The sequence below is a fragment of the Nannospalax galili genome, unplaced genomic scaffold (assembly GCF_000622305.1).
Source record: "Nannospalax galili isolate Female #2095 unplaced genomic scaffold, S.galili_v1.0 scaffold31, whole genome shotgun sequence".
Lineage (NCBI taxonomy): Eukaryota > Metazoa > Chordata > Mammalia > Rodentia > Spalacidae > Nannospalax > Nannospalax galili.
The window spans coordinates 4,008,040-4,025,349 of NW_008332149.1; the positions used below are offsets into that span (position 1 = coordinate 4,008,040).

The 17,310-nt window shown below is 45.0% G+C and overlaps 1 protein-coding gene across 4 annotated transcripts in view; it reads right to left on the reverse strand.

The window, feature by feature from the left end:
* Window positions 1–16,801, reverse strand: part of Sec23ip (SEC23 interacting protein) — a 55,925-nt gene extending 39,124 nt beyond the window's left edge. The window contains exons 1-4 of one of the 4 annotated variants that reach the window (XM_008827296.3): window positions 16,546–16,801; window positions 8,856–9,385; window positions 7,674–7,884; window positions 5,272–5,465 (exon numbers count right to left, since the gene is read on the reverse strand). In XM_008827296.3, coding sequence (XP_008825518.1) covers window positions 5,272–5,465; window positions 7,674–7,884; window positions 8,856–9,385; window positions 16,546–16,702 — 1,092 coding nt within the window. In that variant the 5' untranslated portion in view covers window positions 16,703–16,801. Of the gene's footprint in view, window positions 1–5,271; window positions 5,466–7,673; window positions 7,885–8,855; window positions 9,389–16,545 lie in introns of all 4 variants that reach the window. The other 3 variants (XM_008827295.3, XM_017796687.2, XM_008827294.3) reach the window with 3 other exon arrangements.
* Window positions 16,802–17,310: the final 509 nt, after the last annotated feature.

Consider the following 17,310-nt stretch of genomic DNA (forward strand, 5'->3'; position numbering starts at 1 on the left):
CTGGTTTGGTTTAGGGAGGCTTTGATAAACTCAGGGTCTTACTATGTAGTTCTAGCTGGCCTTTTAACTTACTGTGTAAATAAGGCTTACGTTGAACTCAGGATTCTACTGCTTCAGCCTCCTAGGTGCTGAGAGTACAAGCATAAACCACCATATCCAGCAGCAAAATCTTTGAGAAAAAATAAAACAGGGTGTGCTGGATAGCTTTAATGTCAACTTGACACACCTGGGTTGAGGGAGCCTCAACTGGGGAATTGCCTTCATTGGACTGGCCTGTGGCCATGTCCATGGGGGACGTTCTTGATTGTTGAGTAATGTGGGAGGGCCCAGTCCATTGTGGGTGATGCCACCCACCTGTGTTACATAAGAAAACAGGCTGAGCAGGGGTCAGGGGAGCAAGCCAGTAAGCAGTGTTCCTCCATGGCCTGTGCTCCAGCTCCTGTCTCCAGGTTCCTGCCCTGAGTTCCTACCTTGGGCTCCCGGATGAACTGTGACCCAGGATATGTAAGCTAAATAAATGCTTTCCACCCCAAGTTAGTATTGGTTAGAGTGTTTTGTCACAGCAATGGAGAAACAAACTAGGATACAGGGCCACTGAGATGGCTTGGTGGGTAAAGGTATTTATGTCCTAGCCTGACCACACTGAGTTCAACTGCCAGAACCCAAGTGTCCTTGAGCTCTACACCCATGCCATGGCATACATTCCCTCCTGACCTCATACACATATACACAATAAGTAAATACATGTAAAAAGATGTTTTTAATTAAACGGGGCTGGGAGACATAGAGAAGTTAAAGAGTACTTGCCTAGCACACACAAGACCCTATGTTCAATCCCAGCACCACAAATAAGTGATGATGATGATGACAAAAAGTCAGACATGCTGTAATTTCAGTACTCAGGGGGCTGAGGCTGGAGGACTGTCACAAGTTCAAGTGCAGTCTGGCCTACATAGCAAGCTCCAGGCCTAGACTACAGAGACCATGTCTTAAAGAATAGATAAAAAATAAATAATAACTGATTGTTAAGCTGGGCGTGGTGGCGCACACCTTTAATCCCAGCACTTGAGAGGCAGAGGCAGGCGGATCTCTGTGAGTTCAAGGCCAGCCTGGTCTACATAGCGAGATTTAAGCCAAAAAAAAAAAAAAAAAAAAACCTGATTGTTTAACAACCGTGTCAAAATGCAAGTCTTTCTTTTAGTGTCTTGCACACCTGTCTGTCAACACTGCTTGTTCACCCTTCTGGGCTGCTTTTGTCTCCCTTTCTCTCAATATATAGCCCTTACTGTACTAGAACTTCCTACCTAGACCAGGCAGTCCTTGAACGCACACAGATTCGCCTGTCTCTGTCTCCTAAGTGTTGGGATTAAGGCCTTGTATCACCACACCTGGCCTTAAACATTTACTTATGATTGAGAACAAGACCATACACAAAAACGATTTTTAAAAGAAAATTCTACCAGGTTTGTGGTATACATCTTTAATCCTAGTGCTTCCACTTGAGTGGCAGAGGCATGTAGACTGCCGTGAGTTCAAGGTCAGCCAGGGCTACACAGTGAGACCTGTCTCAACACACACACACACACACACACACACACACACACACTTTTTCACTTGTTCACATTTTCTTTCAGTCCACATTTATGGTGAGTCTTGCCTTACACAGTAAGATTCCAAACATCATGTCATTTTTCAAAATGGTTTTAGCTATCTTTACTGCACTAATCTTCCATATAAAATTTAGGAACACTTCAAAAACTGTCCCCTAATATCCCTGATAAACACAAAGTTCACCAAGTACTTTGGGAAGAACTGACAACTTTGATATTGAGACTGTGCATTAATGAACAAGGTCCACTTCCAGGCTCATGGATTCTGCTTCAGTCTCCCTCCACAGATCCCATGTGTCTTCTGGGGGATCAGGAAGATCTTGGTACACTGCCCAGGCTCATCTTGAATTCCAAGGCCTACAGGCTCATACCACTGCGCCTCATTCATGTGTCTCTTTTCCTCAAGTGCAGGAGATCAACCTAGGCCCTGACACATACTAAGCAAACATTGTACCACTGAACTACAGCTCCAGCCCTCATATGCATCTTTCATTGGACTTTTTCTCTACCTACTCAGTTTTCCTACAATATGTTCTATTATAGTTTGGTTTGGTTTGGTTTAGTTTTTTAAGACAGGGTCTATGTAGCACTGAGTGGCCTGGAACTTGCTATGCAGGCTGACCAGGCTGGCCTTGAACACACAGAGATCTGCCTGCCTCTGCCTTCTGAGTACTACAATTAAAGGGCAACACCACCATGGCCAGCAAAATTTTCATTTTTACTTTGTGTGTGTGTATGCCTACTTATCTGTATGTATACCACATGTATGCAGTGCCCCTGGAGGCCAGAAGTGAGTGTCAGATCCCCTGGAACTGGAGTTACAGGCACCAGGAACTGAACCCCAGGTCCTCTACAAGAGCGGCAAGTGTTCCCTAACCACTGAACCATCTCTCCAGCCCCTGCTCTTAACTGGGTCTCATTCTACTCTAAATCAGTATTTTTCAACTTGTAGATCAAGATCAGTAATCGAGTAGGAAATCAGTCTTTTAAATGAAATAGAAACACCTCAGCATGAATAACACAGAGAAAGACCTCACTGGTGGTAAGCTGGAGCTGCTGCCTACCAGGCTTTGAGAGCTGATTACCTTTCCCTGTATTCAGCAGCACCCGTTGGCCATGCTGGGTGGATACAAACCATGGAAGTCAGCAGAGTCTTTGTCCCCAGACAGCCACTTTAATAGAACACTACTGCTTCTGATAAATAAAAGTAAGCTGTGCGTGTGCGTGTGCGTGTGTGTGTGTGTGTGTGTGTAAAATACATGCATTAAATCTCAATGTAAAATGTGTTTCTGTGGGTGAAATTAAAAAACAAAACAACAACAACAACAAAAAAAACTGACACCTCTGCCCTCAGCAAGCTCCTTCCAATGTATTTAACCCCAAGTAACCTCTGCCAAACTTAAGGCCAGCCCTTACTTGTGAGTATAGGTCTGGCTACAGAAAGGCCTTTCAGTCACTACAATACTACTAAAAATGGTCTAGAAAAAAACCCTAAAGGTAGGCTTTGATTTGAAAGGGTAATAAGACTAAGCTCAAATATTTTCTTAGTTTTGTTAATTAGATGTTCCTCAAGAACAAAAATTAGTAATAAATAATGCTACTTGAGCTGCCAGCTCCTAAGAGAAAAGGCGGCCTGGCCCACACTCCAACCATGACTACCATCTTTGAGACCCGTTAATGGTACATTTTTGTTTTGTTTCTTGACAGGGTGTCACTCTGTAGCCAAAGCTGGCCTCAAATTCACTATGCAACCCAGGCTGACCTCAAATTCACGGTAATCCTTCCCAAGAACAGGGATCACAGTACGACTATGCTCAGCTTGGTGTCATTTACAAACTTTAAGAACCACGGGCTCGAGAGATGAGTCAGCTGTTAAGAGCACTAGCTGCTCTTGCAGAGGACCGGGGTTCCTGTCCCAGCATCCATGTGGCAGCTAACAACAATCCATAACTCCAGTTCCAGGGGATCTGACGCCCTCTTCTGGCCTCCATGGGGACCCGTGTACAAGTGACGCACATACAGACAAGCAGGCACTCACACATATACATAAATAAGAATAAATAAACTTTTTAAAAACTCACTACCTTGGGCTGGAGATAGACCAGGGATTAAAAGTAAATACTTTTTTTTTTGGGGGGGGGGGGTCTTTTTTGAGACAGGGCCTCCCTGTAGCCCTGGCTGTCCTGGAACTCGCTATGTAGACCAGGCTGGCCCTGAACTCACAGAGATCCTCCTGCCTCTGCCACCTGAGTGCTGGGATTAAAGGTGTGTGCCACAACGCTGTGAGCACTCTTCTTAAGAGGACCTGAGTTTGGTTCCCAGCACTCATGTTGGATGTCGCACACCTGTCTGTAGCTCTAGCTCCAAGGGATCTGACATCCTCTTCAGGTCTCCAGATACCTGCACTCATATTCACATACCCACACACAGACATACCACATACACAGGATTAAAAATAAAATGAATCTCAAAAGAAAAAAAAGAGGAAGAATCACTGTATTAGGAGCTGAGAGAGGGCTTGATGGGGTGAAGGTACTTGCTCTGCAAGCATGAGAACCTAAGTTTGAACACCCAACATCCACATAACAAACTGGGCACAAGCCTTTAACCCTAGTACGTGGGTGACAGGGGCAGGCAGATTTCAGTGAGATCAAGGCCAGCCCCATTTACATAGGCAAAATGCAAGTTCCAGGCAGCCTAGACAAAAGAGTAAGCTTCCAGTTCAGTGAAAGACCCTGTCCCAAGGCAATAAGGCCAAGTAACAGAGGGAGACACCACCTGCACACATGTACCACACATGGACAATACCCACACATATTAATACCTCACACACAAAGAACCACTACATTTTTAAAAAGCTTCTCTCTTTTCCCAAGTAGGCAACTGAAGTCATTTAACTTATTTTAAATAGTTTGTAGTAAGGGTTAGAGTTATCACAAGAAAGTAACAATTATACAGAAGAAGCTGCAATCATAGTTTTAAGATGGTTATTAAGTCTCATGACCTTTCTCCCTATTGTTCTAAATTTATTTTCACAAGGAACTTAACGTCATCTTAATCTTTACTAGTATTAATTTGGCATTTGCATCAAATCCCAAAGCCTAAGTTCTGTTTTTGGTATTTTGAGACAGGGTCTCACTAGACAGTCCACACAGGCCTCAAATTCAGAATATATCTACTCTGCCTCCTGATGCTGAGATTATATGGCTTCTGCCTAAATTTTTTTGAAGGCTAGAGATAATCCCCTTACTAGATGTATAATATGCCCCTGGAAAACACAGTCTACCTTTAGATAGAGGCTACAACCAGCACTTCATGAATAATGGCACCACTTAAAAGCAATCATCTTTGCTGGGTGTGGTGGCGAACGCCTTTAATCCCAGCACTTGGGAGGCAGAGGCAGGTGGATCTTTGTCAGTTCGAGGCCAGCCTGGTCTACACAGTGAGTTCCAGGACAGCAGGGGCTACAGGGAAACCCTGTCTCAAAAAGACAAAAAAAAAAAAAAAAAAAAAAAAAAAAAAGCAATCATTTTTGTGAATAGATCAAGACAGGCTGACTCATAAATAAAGCCAACTCCAGTGAGTGGTATCACATAGGGCTCTCTTGCATATACGGCCTAGGTTTCTAAAAGAAAAGCATAAAGGAATAAAGCACTCATACCTCTAGCTTCTCACTGAACTCCTCTGTGTAGGGAATGAATCGGCTATCTGTGTCCCCTTTGTAAAACCAAGTACACCGTCTTACTTCAGCTGGCTCCTCTTCCCAGTACACAGACTTCCTTATTCGGTCATAGAGGTAAACATCGTAGCGCCCTCCATCCGTGCCTAGAACCACACTCTCAGGGTCTGGCTGCACTAAAGAACAAACAGGGAACATTTTCTCCAACCATTACAAGGCACATTTGAAAATAGCAGATAATGGTAACAATAGTATTTATAATGTTACTATTTAATATTTAAGGACAGAGCTCAATTTTATTCAAAAACAGATGCTCAAAATTATGAAACACACTTCTATTTATTTATTTTATGGGTATGAGTATGTAAGTGTACATACATGTACTTTGGGTACATGTAAGTGTGCCATGTACATGCAATGCCCATGGAAACAAGAGGGCATCAGATCCCCTGGAACTGGAGTTATGATGGTTGTTACCCATCATGTGGGTTCTAGGAACTGAACCTGGGTGCTCTGGAAGAGCAGCCAGTGCCCTTAACCACTGAGCCATCTCTCCAGTCCCTCTTTATCTATTTTTAGACAGGGTCTCACTCTGTAGCCCAAGATGGCCCAAACATCACAGCAATCCTCCTGCTTCAGCTTCCCAAGTGTTTGGATTACAGAGATGAGCTAATATGCCTGGTATGGCTCTTCTTGAGTAAAACAATGAGACAGAGCAAACTTTAAAAAGACAATCGGGGGGTTGAAGAGATGGCTCAGCAGTTAAGAGCACTGGCTGCTTTTGCAGAGAACCTGGGTTCAGTTCCCAGCATCCACATGGCAGCTGTCTTAACTCCAGTTCCGGAGATCTGGCACCCTCTTCTGACCTCCGCAGGCACTGCACAACATGGGTGTACTGACACACATGCAGGAAATATTCACATAAAATAAAAATAAATTTAAAAAAAAAAACAAAAACACATGATCATGAACTGGGCATGGTGGTACATACCTTTAATCCAAGCAGAGAGAGGAGAGGAGGATCTCTGGGAATTAGAGGCCAGTCTGGTCACATAGTGAATTCTGGGCCACCAAAAATTACATAATAAGATTCTACCTCAAAAAAAAAAGCAGGGTTGGAGAGATGGCCCAGCAGTTAAGAGCACTGGCTGCTCTTGCAGAGAACCTGAGTTCAATACCCAGCACCCACATGGTGGCTAACAAACATCTATAACTCACTTCCAGGGGATCTGATGCCTTCTTCTGACCTCCATGGACGTTGCACAACATTGGCGGGTGCACTTATATATGTGCTGGAAATATACACTCACACACATAAAAAAAAAATTAATTATAAAAAACAAATAGTAGCCGGGCGTGGTGGTGCACACCTGTAGTCCCAGCACTTGGGAGGCAGAGGCAGGCGGATCTCTGTGAGTTCCAGGACAGCCTGGTCTATGTAGTGAGTTTCAGGACAGCTAGGACTACAGGGAGACCCTGTCTCAAAAAAAACAAAAAAAAAACAAAAAAACAAATAGACAACAACAAAACAATCATGAAATAACTGAAGTAACTAACGAGTTATTTTGTTGTTGTTCTTATTGTTTTAGTTTTTGGCTTTTAAGATAGTGTCTCACTATACAGCCCTGGATGGCCTGTAACTGTCTATGTAGACGACGTTGACCTTGAACTCACAGAGATCTGCCTGCCTCTGCTGCCTAAGTACTGAAATTAAAGGCCATCACACCTGGCTATGAGTTTATTCTTTCAGTCAAAGTACTAACTGAACCAGGCACAATGGCACACAGCCCAAGCAGTAATATCAACAGATAGCAACACTCCAGGAGTATGCTGATAGAGAATACGGATTGATTTTTAAGTCCCATGATCAAATAATACCACAATAAACAAAGAATCTTATTTGTATGTGGCTAGACTTCTTAGAGCCTTATAAAACATCTATGCAACATCTCTCTCAAGGGGTGGCTATTAGAGAAATTACTTCCGAGACTCATCTGACCTCCGAACACTTTTTTCACAGAGCATTCCACAAATCAGAGTTCCACAGAAAATGCAATTTATGTCCCTTAACTACAAATGAATAAGGAAAATACGAACACTAAAACTTGGATTATATAATGACTTTGCTTCTCTGATTTAAAACAACTTTTTAAACAAAAGAAATTACTAAACCATTTTTTAATACCTTGCTCAGTAACTCAAGATTTACATTTGCATCACCATCTTAAGGTGAAGTCTGGCCAGGTCTACACCACCATGCTCTGTGCACCACCACGCCCAACTCGCTCATGATTAGGGATCTGACAGCTAAAAAAGTAGGCCATGCATGAATACTCTTCATCCTGTCTCATCCTCAACTCAGAATGATCAGAATGGGCCCTTACCTGAATTATAGACTTCTTCAAGACTCACAGAGTCCAGCACACTGAAAGGCATCCACAGCTGCTTAGACTCCACCTCCTTGCAGTAAAACCAGTGGGGCTGAACAGGTTCATACTGGTTCTGAAGTACAAAAGGAGGAGGCCCCTGTACAAGGGGGCCTGCAGGTCTGGCAGGTACCTGCTGCTGTGCTGGTGACTGTACTGGTGTAGGAAGCTGAAGGGACAAGAGTTAAGATCCAAAGGAAACACTAAATGCTACAAAATTAAACTGGATGAAAATTATCCTACTGTGTTTCTAGACAATCATTTAGTGTAATAACTGGTATGACACAATCTCAGATCAGTGGCAAAATGAATCAGACTTCTACACACTAATAGCAAACTGACACCCTTACAAACAGCAATCTACCAACATGTCTCCCTCAATTTATTTAATCTTTACAACTCAAATACTCCTTGACCCAGTCATTCCATTTCTGAGAAGGCAAGTATGTAAATATTTATCTACTACATGCCACCCCAAATAGAATTTGACTGTCTAGATCAACTCCACAAACATTAGTGAAGAAGTCAACTTCAGTTCCTGTACCTAGTATTCTAATTGAAGACTGTAATGAAGATGAGAAGCCAGCAGTCCATAGAGCTCACCGCCTCAGTGCACACATCCTTACGTGGCTTCTTTTTTTTTTTTTTTTTTTTTTTTTTTTTTTTTTATTTTTAGTCTCAGCTGGCCTAAAACTTGCTATGTAGGCCAGGATGGTCTGGACCTCACAGAGATCCTGCCTCTGCCTCCTGGGTGCTAGGATTAAAGGTGTACGCTACCATGCCTAGTTCTTTTTTTTTGAGACAGGGTCTTGCTTGCTTACATCCCTGACTGCAAAGAATGTTTACTTTGCAGGAGGCAGTTTACAAAGGATACCCTCTGTGGCATATACCTACAGCTTCAATTCCAAACCAAGCAATTTAGCAAGATCCTGTCTCAGTGGCAGAGTGCTTATCTAGTATATGTAAGGCCCTAGTTTTGATCCCCAGTAGCATACACATGTGCACACACACACACACACACACACACACATACATTTTGTGAAAATATTTTGTTCTCATGTATATGTTAAAATTCAGTCTTGTAAAACAATGGCTACTGTGAGAGAAAGTTAGAATGAATTATTAAACCTGTCCACATACCGGCGGCAAAGATCCTGGGGGTACCTGGTATGGCTGCACAAGGGGTCCAGAAGGTGGAGGACAGGAGGGGTGAGCCAGCGACTGACACTGCTGCAGTTGTGGGGGTGCAATATAGGGATTCGCCCTGCTGCTGACAGGAGTGTGGCGATATGGATTGTGTCCTTGTGGGGAAACTCCTTGGGGTGGGGTCCCAAAATTAGAAGGAGGGAGACTACTCGGCTGAGAAGGCAAATAGGTATTTATTCCCATCTGTGAGGAAGGTGCAGCACCATAATTAGCCTTTGAAACAGATGGCGGAAATGCATTCAACACATCTTGGGATCCGGTTGTAAAGGGAAGGGCATCTGGGGGCTTGGAGAATGCCAACTGTCCAACCGCCGTTGCTGCAGTTGTTGAGGGCAACTGTCCAATGTTCCCAAAAGGGTCAGTACCACTGGAGACCTGAGAGAAGTAACTAAACGTTTGCGGAGGAGATGCTTGAGTAGAGGTCTGTCCAAGGAAGCTATCCTCCTCACCAACGTCTGTGGAGTCTTCTGAAATACAACAGGAGAGACTGGTTTCAAAAAGACACTACTATTCTGAAGGTTGCTCCAGGAGACCTAGAAATCAGACCTCTGTTCTGTGACTTCTGTTACAGAACAAAAAAGGAAAACATTTTCCTTAAACATTTTTCTCTTTGAAATAAAAAATGAGAAAACATGAATAAGAAAACATCAAAAGAACAGAAAAGTTATGATTCATCCGTCAGTCCATTTTCCAGCAACAGTCACTGACAACACTACTAACTTCAGGAAGGCCATGTGTGTGTAATGCCAACACTCCAGTGGCAGAGGCAAGAAGATCAACACAAATTAAAGGCCAGCTTGGTCTACACAGCAAGTTCCAGACCAGTCAGGCCGATGCAGCAAGATTCTGCCTCAAAATAAAGAGAGAAAACATTTGGTATAATCCTTTCAATACTGTCTAAATAAATATAAATACTAATTATGTATTTTGTAAATATGAATGTTTGTATATATGATTTTTTCTTAAATCTGTATGTATTTTTGCATATCTGAGATCTTTTTTTCCTCCCGATAAGATATAATTCAAATGTTACTATACACTCAAGCATTCAGTCATAAGGAGAAGCTAAGTGCGATATTAACTGCTGACAAGTAGGGGTATGCCAGGGATCATACTTACAAAGCAGTAACTGTCCAGTGAATATGTGGCATCTAAATTCCCAAGGCAATGGAGGTTCCCCGTTAATTGCAATCCCTAAAAATTAGGCAGCATTCATTACAGACCACCAAGTCACGGGCCAGCAAGATGGCTCAGCAAGTCAAGCTGTCTACGCCAATACTGACATCCTGAATTAAATCCGCAGAACCCACAGGATGGAAGGAGAACCCACTCCCACAAACTATCCTCTGACCTCCACATGTGTGCGCGTACACCCACACCCACACTCACGAAAAATAAATAAAAAGAACAAGTCACTAGAAAAGCCATTTTCTATGGGAAGCTTCCCTCACTCCCCCTGGCCAACTCTCTTCACCACATTTTATCTTAAACAATTCCTCTTCTACTCTGCTATCAAGTAATTTAAAAAGAAACATTTTCCCACTAAATAACCTCAAAACAATTCACCCTACTCTCCCTCACTGAACTTTTACAGACAGTGCCACTTTCTCCTCCTAACCATTTGGTCACCCTTATCAGCTGGAGGCCCAGAGTCCATCAGAAGACCGGGCCCACTCTCAACACACAGGCACATTCTGGTCCCTGCCCTTGGAGACCTGACAAAGCTCTGGGCTCCTCCTCTGCTGAAAGCCAGCAGGCTTGTGGAGAGTCTGCCCTCAGATTCTGGGACATTCCCACGGTACTTCATTCACAGCAACTCCACTAAGACTACACAGGTTTGGGGTATGACTCCACAGACACAACTGCAAACAGATTATGATGTCCAAGACTGTCTTTCTGGATTCTGACTGAGACCACACTATTCAAAGGCAGCCAACAGTTCCAGCTACTCTGGAGGCTGAGGCAGGCAGGTCACTTGAGCCTAGAAGTTCAAATTCAGAATCATATTGGACAATCAGTTCAAAATATACAATTTTCAAAAAGGAGGAGGGAGGAAAGAGATGCTTATAACTTGTTTCTCTAAGACTAGAAAGAAAATATCCCTCCCTGCCCACCACCCTACAGTCCTGTGAGATTTGCTTTATCGTGTATCTCGCAGCTCACCTCTGACAATGAAAAGTCCTCCATGGCACCTTGCACTTGTTAAGAGCTTGAGAATGATTTGGTCCAAGAAACATTTTTCTGACGAGCATCAATTAGAAATGAAACATTGACCTCAACATACTCATGTTCTAATTTCCTGCACACCCACGTCTGACCCACAACTCTAATGAGCACTATATTTGGGACACTCTCATCACTGTCTCAAATCCACTGTCCTGTGTGTTCCACAATATTCTACTATGTTCCCAATACTTCCAGCACTCAGCCACATGTGCTTCAGGCTTGATAAGCCATACACTAGATTTATTATTAACCACCCCCACGTCCTTGTACCTGATCTCACTACCTCAATACAAGTTCACCGTCCATCCAGAGTCTGATGAGAACCCTCATCTCTGGGGCTTCATTAGGCCTTCAGTCAGTCATTAAGGACCTGTGTGTGCAGGATCCACCACACGCCAGAACTTGGACTTGGATCTATAACTGAACAAGAGTGGACCTCTGTACTGACACAGAGCTGATAACCTGGCCTCCAGTGAGTCACGAGACTCTGTAACTTTACACTCTACACAATTCTCTCCCAGGGGCTGGAAATGTACCTCAACAGTACAGTGCTTGCCAAGCATGCACAAGGCTCTACGCTGGATCTCCAGCACTACAAAATAAGGATGAAAACAAAACTAAAACTCTCTGTCTGCTGCCTGCTCTTTATATCCAACACGGCTCACCTGAGCTACAGCACCATCCACTCCTGCTTGACACACAAGGGCCCCAGACTGACCAATCTTGTGACAGTCAGCAATCTAAGAAATCTACAGGACAATCTAAGAAAACTCAAGGCTTTCTAAACACATTTCTAACTTCAATGTCTTGTCTTACAGGATTTATACTGCGTTCAATATTGCATAACTATATTAATTCAACTGTGAACCTAAAAATTTACAGCCACTTTGGAAAGAGATCATCTTTGCTCTGGAAATTGTTATTGAATATGTTAAAGCTATAATAAAATGCTTCTTCTAATCATGTGGTTATTAAATAATTTTTTTAAAAAATCCTCAAAGGAGGCCAGGTATGGTGGTGTGTGTCTTTGATCCCAACACTTGGGAGGCAAACAGAACTCTCTGAGTTCCAGGCTAGCCTGGTCTACATAATGAGTTCCAGATCATCAAGGGTTGAGGCCCTGTCTCAACAACAATAACAAAATCCTTCAAAGGCTCCCCACACAGGATGAAGCACAAGCTTTTCAGTATAGTATATGGAACCTACAGACCACTTGGCCACCCCCTGCATACACTCTTCAGTGATCTACTTGAGGGAGGGTAGAGGGTGGAAGGGCAGGAAACAGAGGATAAGGAAGAGGTGCATACTGTCCCATACCACCCACCACCAACTCCTGCCAAGCCTGCAAGTCTTCTCATACCTCCAGACACCCTCATTTCTATGGATCCCTCACACTCAGCTCAGAGCACATTCTGTGAGGCTCTGAGGCCTTAAGGGACATCATCTCCTGACTTCACCAGCTGAGACCCACAGTGGTCACAGCAGCCTACCCATCTCTCTTTCCAGCTGTTCTAAACCTGGGCTACAATAACTTCCCTGAGGGGTTGTCTGTGTATACATACACACCGTTCAGTCGATGAGGGCAGAGCTGTCTGTTCTGTGCTGCCCTGACATCTGGAACAGGGCCTGACAAACACAAGCAGCTCGATTCGTATTTGTTGAATGTTTAAAATTGATTATGTGTCTCTTTCACCTATGTGATTACCTGCTGCTTCCAAGGAGATAGGACTCTTTTCCCTGAAAATGCTCTGAAAAAGATCTCTAATCATGAAATCTCTTAGTGTAGAAAACTACATTATGGAAGGTTAGTTCTAAAACCTATTTATGTTCTCACACACAAAAGTCTATATCCAAGAAAAAAAAAATTGTAAGGATAGGTATAAAGCTGGGAATAGTGGTTCATGTCTGTAATCACAGCACTTGGGAGGCTGAAGCAGGAGGACTGCCACAAGTTCCAAGCTACCCTGGGCTACAAAGTGAGACTCTGTCTCAAAAATAAATTAGGGGCTAGAGAGATGGCTCAGTGGTTTAAGAGCACTGGATGTTCTTCTAGAGGACCTAAGTTGGGTTCCCAGCACCCAAATGGTGACCCAACGGTCATCCATAACTCCAGCTTCAGGAGATCCCATGCCATCTTCTGGTCTCCACAGACATTGCATGCATGTGGTACACTTACATACAAGCAGGCAAAACACATACATGTGAAAAAGAATTTTTTTTTTTTTTTTTTTGGTCTTTTTGAGACAGGGTCTCCCTGTAGCCCCAGCTGACCTGGAGCTCGATATATACACCAGGCTGGCCTTAAACTCACAGAGATCCACCTGCCTCTGCCTCCTGAGTAGTAATGGGATTAAAGGAGTATGCAACCACGCTGGGCTACATGTAAAATTTTTTAAATTAAAAACAAAAGAAATGAGGAGCTACAGAGATGGCTCAGCGGTTAAAAGTCCTGGCTTCTCTTGCAGGACCTGGGTTTGGTTCCCAGCACCCACATGGATACTAACATCCATCCTTAATACCAGTTCCAAGTGATCTGACACCCTCTTCTGCCCTCCAAAAGCACCTGACATGAACATAGTGCATTTACATACAGGCAGGCAAAACACTCATACACATAAAATAAAAATATGAGTAAAAAAAAACAAGTAAGGGGCTGAAGAGATGGCTCAGTGGTTAAGAACACTGGTTGTTCTTACAGAAGACCCGAGTTCAAATCCCAGCACCCACATGGCAGCTAACAACTGTCCGTAACTCCAGTTCCAGGAGATCCGACAGCCTCTTTTGTCCTCCGTGGGCACTGCACGACACAGGTGCACTTACCTACATGTAGGCAATACACACATACACATTAAAAAAAAAAAGTAAGTAAATCTAAAGATAAGTAATCTTATCTTGAATGTCACAATGCAAGTGTCTAGTACTGACAGCAACACACACAAACCAAATACCATACAGCAAGGAAGATGGGTGTATTAGGGTACCCCACTCCTGGTACCAATTTCTGTCCTAGTTACTTTCTATCACTGTGCTAAAACACTGATTAAATCAACCCAGTAAGGTAAGGGTTTATTTTATCTTACACCTTACACGTTCCAGATCACAATTCATCACTTAGGAAAGTCAGAGCTGGAACCTGGAGACAGGAGCTGAAGCACAGACCATGGAGGAACACTGCTTACTGGCTTGCTCCCCTGGCCCATGCTCAGCCTACTTTTTCATATAACACAGGACCACCTGTCCAGGGATAGCACCACCCACAGTGGGCTCGGCCCTCCCACATCACTCAAAAAATCAAGAAAATGCCCCACAGACATGGCCACCGGCCAGTCCAATGGAGACAATTCCTCAACTGAGGCTCTCTCCACCCAGTTGTGCCAAGTTGACAACTGAAGCTGCCCAGCACAATGGGCATAAACCAAATAACACTTCTGGGGCAGAGGACAATCTCAAAGCCCCAAGCATGACCTCCCATAGCACCTCTGCTCCAGCTATGCCAATTCTTCACCAAATAAAGCAACACAACCTTTCAACAGCATGGCTTAAATGAGACACAGGAATTCCTGAGGACACCCTCCCATTTATTAAGCAAAGACCTATTAGATATCATGGATACTGCCCTGCAGGCAGTGGGAGCTATACTAGTGACTAAGTAGGTAAGTCCCTTTTCATGGAGCTTACACTCTGCTGGGGTAAGATAAACAAGTATGGTACATGTCAGATAGTGACAAGCATCAGAAAGAAGGGAACCTTCACCGATAGGTGCTTATAGTACCTCTGCATTCACTTCTCCATGAAACTTTCCTTAGTCTTCCAGAACAAATTATTCAATCAAAATATTCATCATTTAGAGAGGAGCTACCTACTAGACACTAAACAAGATTCTGTAAATAAAAAGGCAATCAAGTCATAGCTGCAAATGTTAAGATGCTCAGTTCAAATGGAGAGGCAAAAGCATTTAGTTCACAAATATTTACACAACACTACATGCCAAACACTATATTCAGAGCCCTACAAAAATCATTTCACATCTCATAATCCTAAGAGACTGAACACATTTGGAAATCCAAGCAAAGACTAGCAAAGTGTGATGCTTGAGGCCACACAGCAAGTTAGTGGCAGGGCCAGGACTAGAATGCCGTCTGTGCTCTGAAACACTATGGTGTGGGTTATGACACACAATCATCAAAACAGCAATCACTGGGGCTGCAGAGATGGCTCCAACGTTAAGAGCACGCACAGGGAGGCTAACTACCATCCTTAACTCCAGTTCCAGTGCATCTGACACCCTCTTCTGGCCATCATTGGGTTTATACACATGTAGTGCACTTAGATACATGCAGACATGTATCTAACAAACAGACATGCAGAAAACAATAAAAAAAATAAATAAAAGCAATCTCCCTATACAATACACAGACATGAACAAAAGTGGGAAATGTGTGGGGGAGCCTATGAGAACAAGAAAAGGCTTCTTGGAGGAGGAAGTGATGTCTTGAAAAATGAGAAATGTGTTCCATCTTTACCCTATACTATGTGAACACCACACATCTACACAGAAGGAAGCACTGTCTACTCTAGAGGAAAGCCTGGAGTCTGTCTACTGTATCCTAGAAGAGAGGTGCTGTGCCCTCTGGAGATGCCACAGCCTGCTGTGTCACCGCTGTCTCCTGGCAGGAGGACACCTTACTGAATCCAAGGGAGGGCCACTGTCTGACCTATCCCCATTTCCCCCAGCACTTCACTGAATCCAGGGCCACTGTCTGATCTATCATCCCTAGGCAGCAGCTCATTGAATTCAAGGGAGGGCACCTGATCTATCCGCATCACCCCCAGCACCTCATTGAATCCAAGGGAGGACGTGTCTTACCTACCCACATTCCCCCCATCACCCCGCACACCAGGAAAGATTTGCAATGACAGTGCACGGGAGTCCAGCACTATGAACAACTTGGAACCGAGAGACATAGCACCAAGAGCAAGCCTCAGCACCTGGGCCCCACCTCCAAGCCCTGCGTCCCTGGGCCTTTGGAAGCCACCCCTGGCCCTGACCCCTCGCCTGAAGCTGGTCACCGCTGGCCCTGCCCGCGCCCTCGAAGCTGGCCACCGCTGGCCCTGACACCGAGGCTGGCCACTGCTGGCCCTGACACCGAAGCTGGCCACCCTTGGCCCTGACCCCTCCCCTGAAGCTGGTCACTGCTGGCCCTGCCCGCGCCCTCGAAGCTGGTCACCGCTGGCCCTGCCCGCGCCCTCGAAGCTGGCCACCGCTGGCCCTGACACCGAGGCTGGCCACCGCTGGCCTTGACACGGAAGCTGGTTACTCGCACAGCGAGAGGAGTACAGGCTCCTGCGACCCCACCTTCCTCCGCGCTCCCCTCCCCCCAGCCCCCAGGCGCACTACCTCCGGGCAGAAGCAGGGAGGCCGGCGCGGCGGCGGCCTGAGTGACCGGGATGAACGGAACTTTGAAGCTGAACTCGGTGGCTGAGGAGGAGAAGAGCAAGTTGGTGCCTGACGAGGAGGCGGAGGCCGCGCCGCCGTTGCTCTTCCTCTCGGCCATGGCTGCAGCCCACCGTTCGTTACGTGGCTCTGGGAACCCGGTGCAACATCACGGGCCGGAAGCCGCTCGCCCTAGGTGCCAGCGTACTTCCGCACTTGCGCACAGCGGTCCGCAAGGCAGCCAGCTGGTCCGGGAACTGCTCTCTTCCGGGAACGGCTCTCTTCCGGGAACAGCCGCCGCCCCAAGTCAACATGGCGGACTGAGCTTCAGACCCGAGCCTAGCACGTGCCACCCTCTGCGACTGCGCAGGCTCAGCTTGCGACCAGGCGGGACGGTGGAACCCGAGCGCAGGGCTGTGGCAGCGCAGTTCTGAATCCCAGCAAATATTTACCCTGAAAGTCATGGACGGCGCGCTAGGCTTCCTGAAGTACCAGGGGATATCTGTTTTTATTAGTTTTATTTCCTTGTTTACTTGTGCAGCAGGATCTTGCTGTGGAGCCCAGGCTGACCTTAGTCCTCCAGTGCTGAGACTGCAGGCGTGCATCACCGCAAGCACAAATCTTCACGTCAAGCAGCACGGCATGTTTCGTGAAGGCGCTCACGGGAACCGAGAAAGAATGTATACGTTGAAAGTGTCTTTGGGAAGGCAGTTCTGGAGAGTATCACAT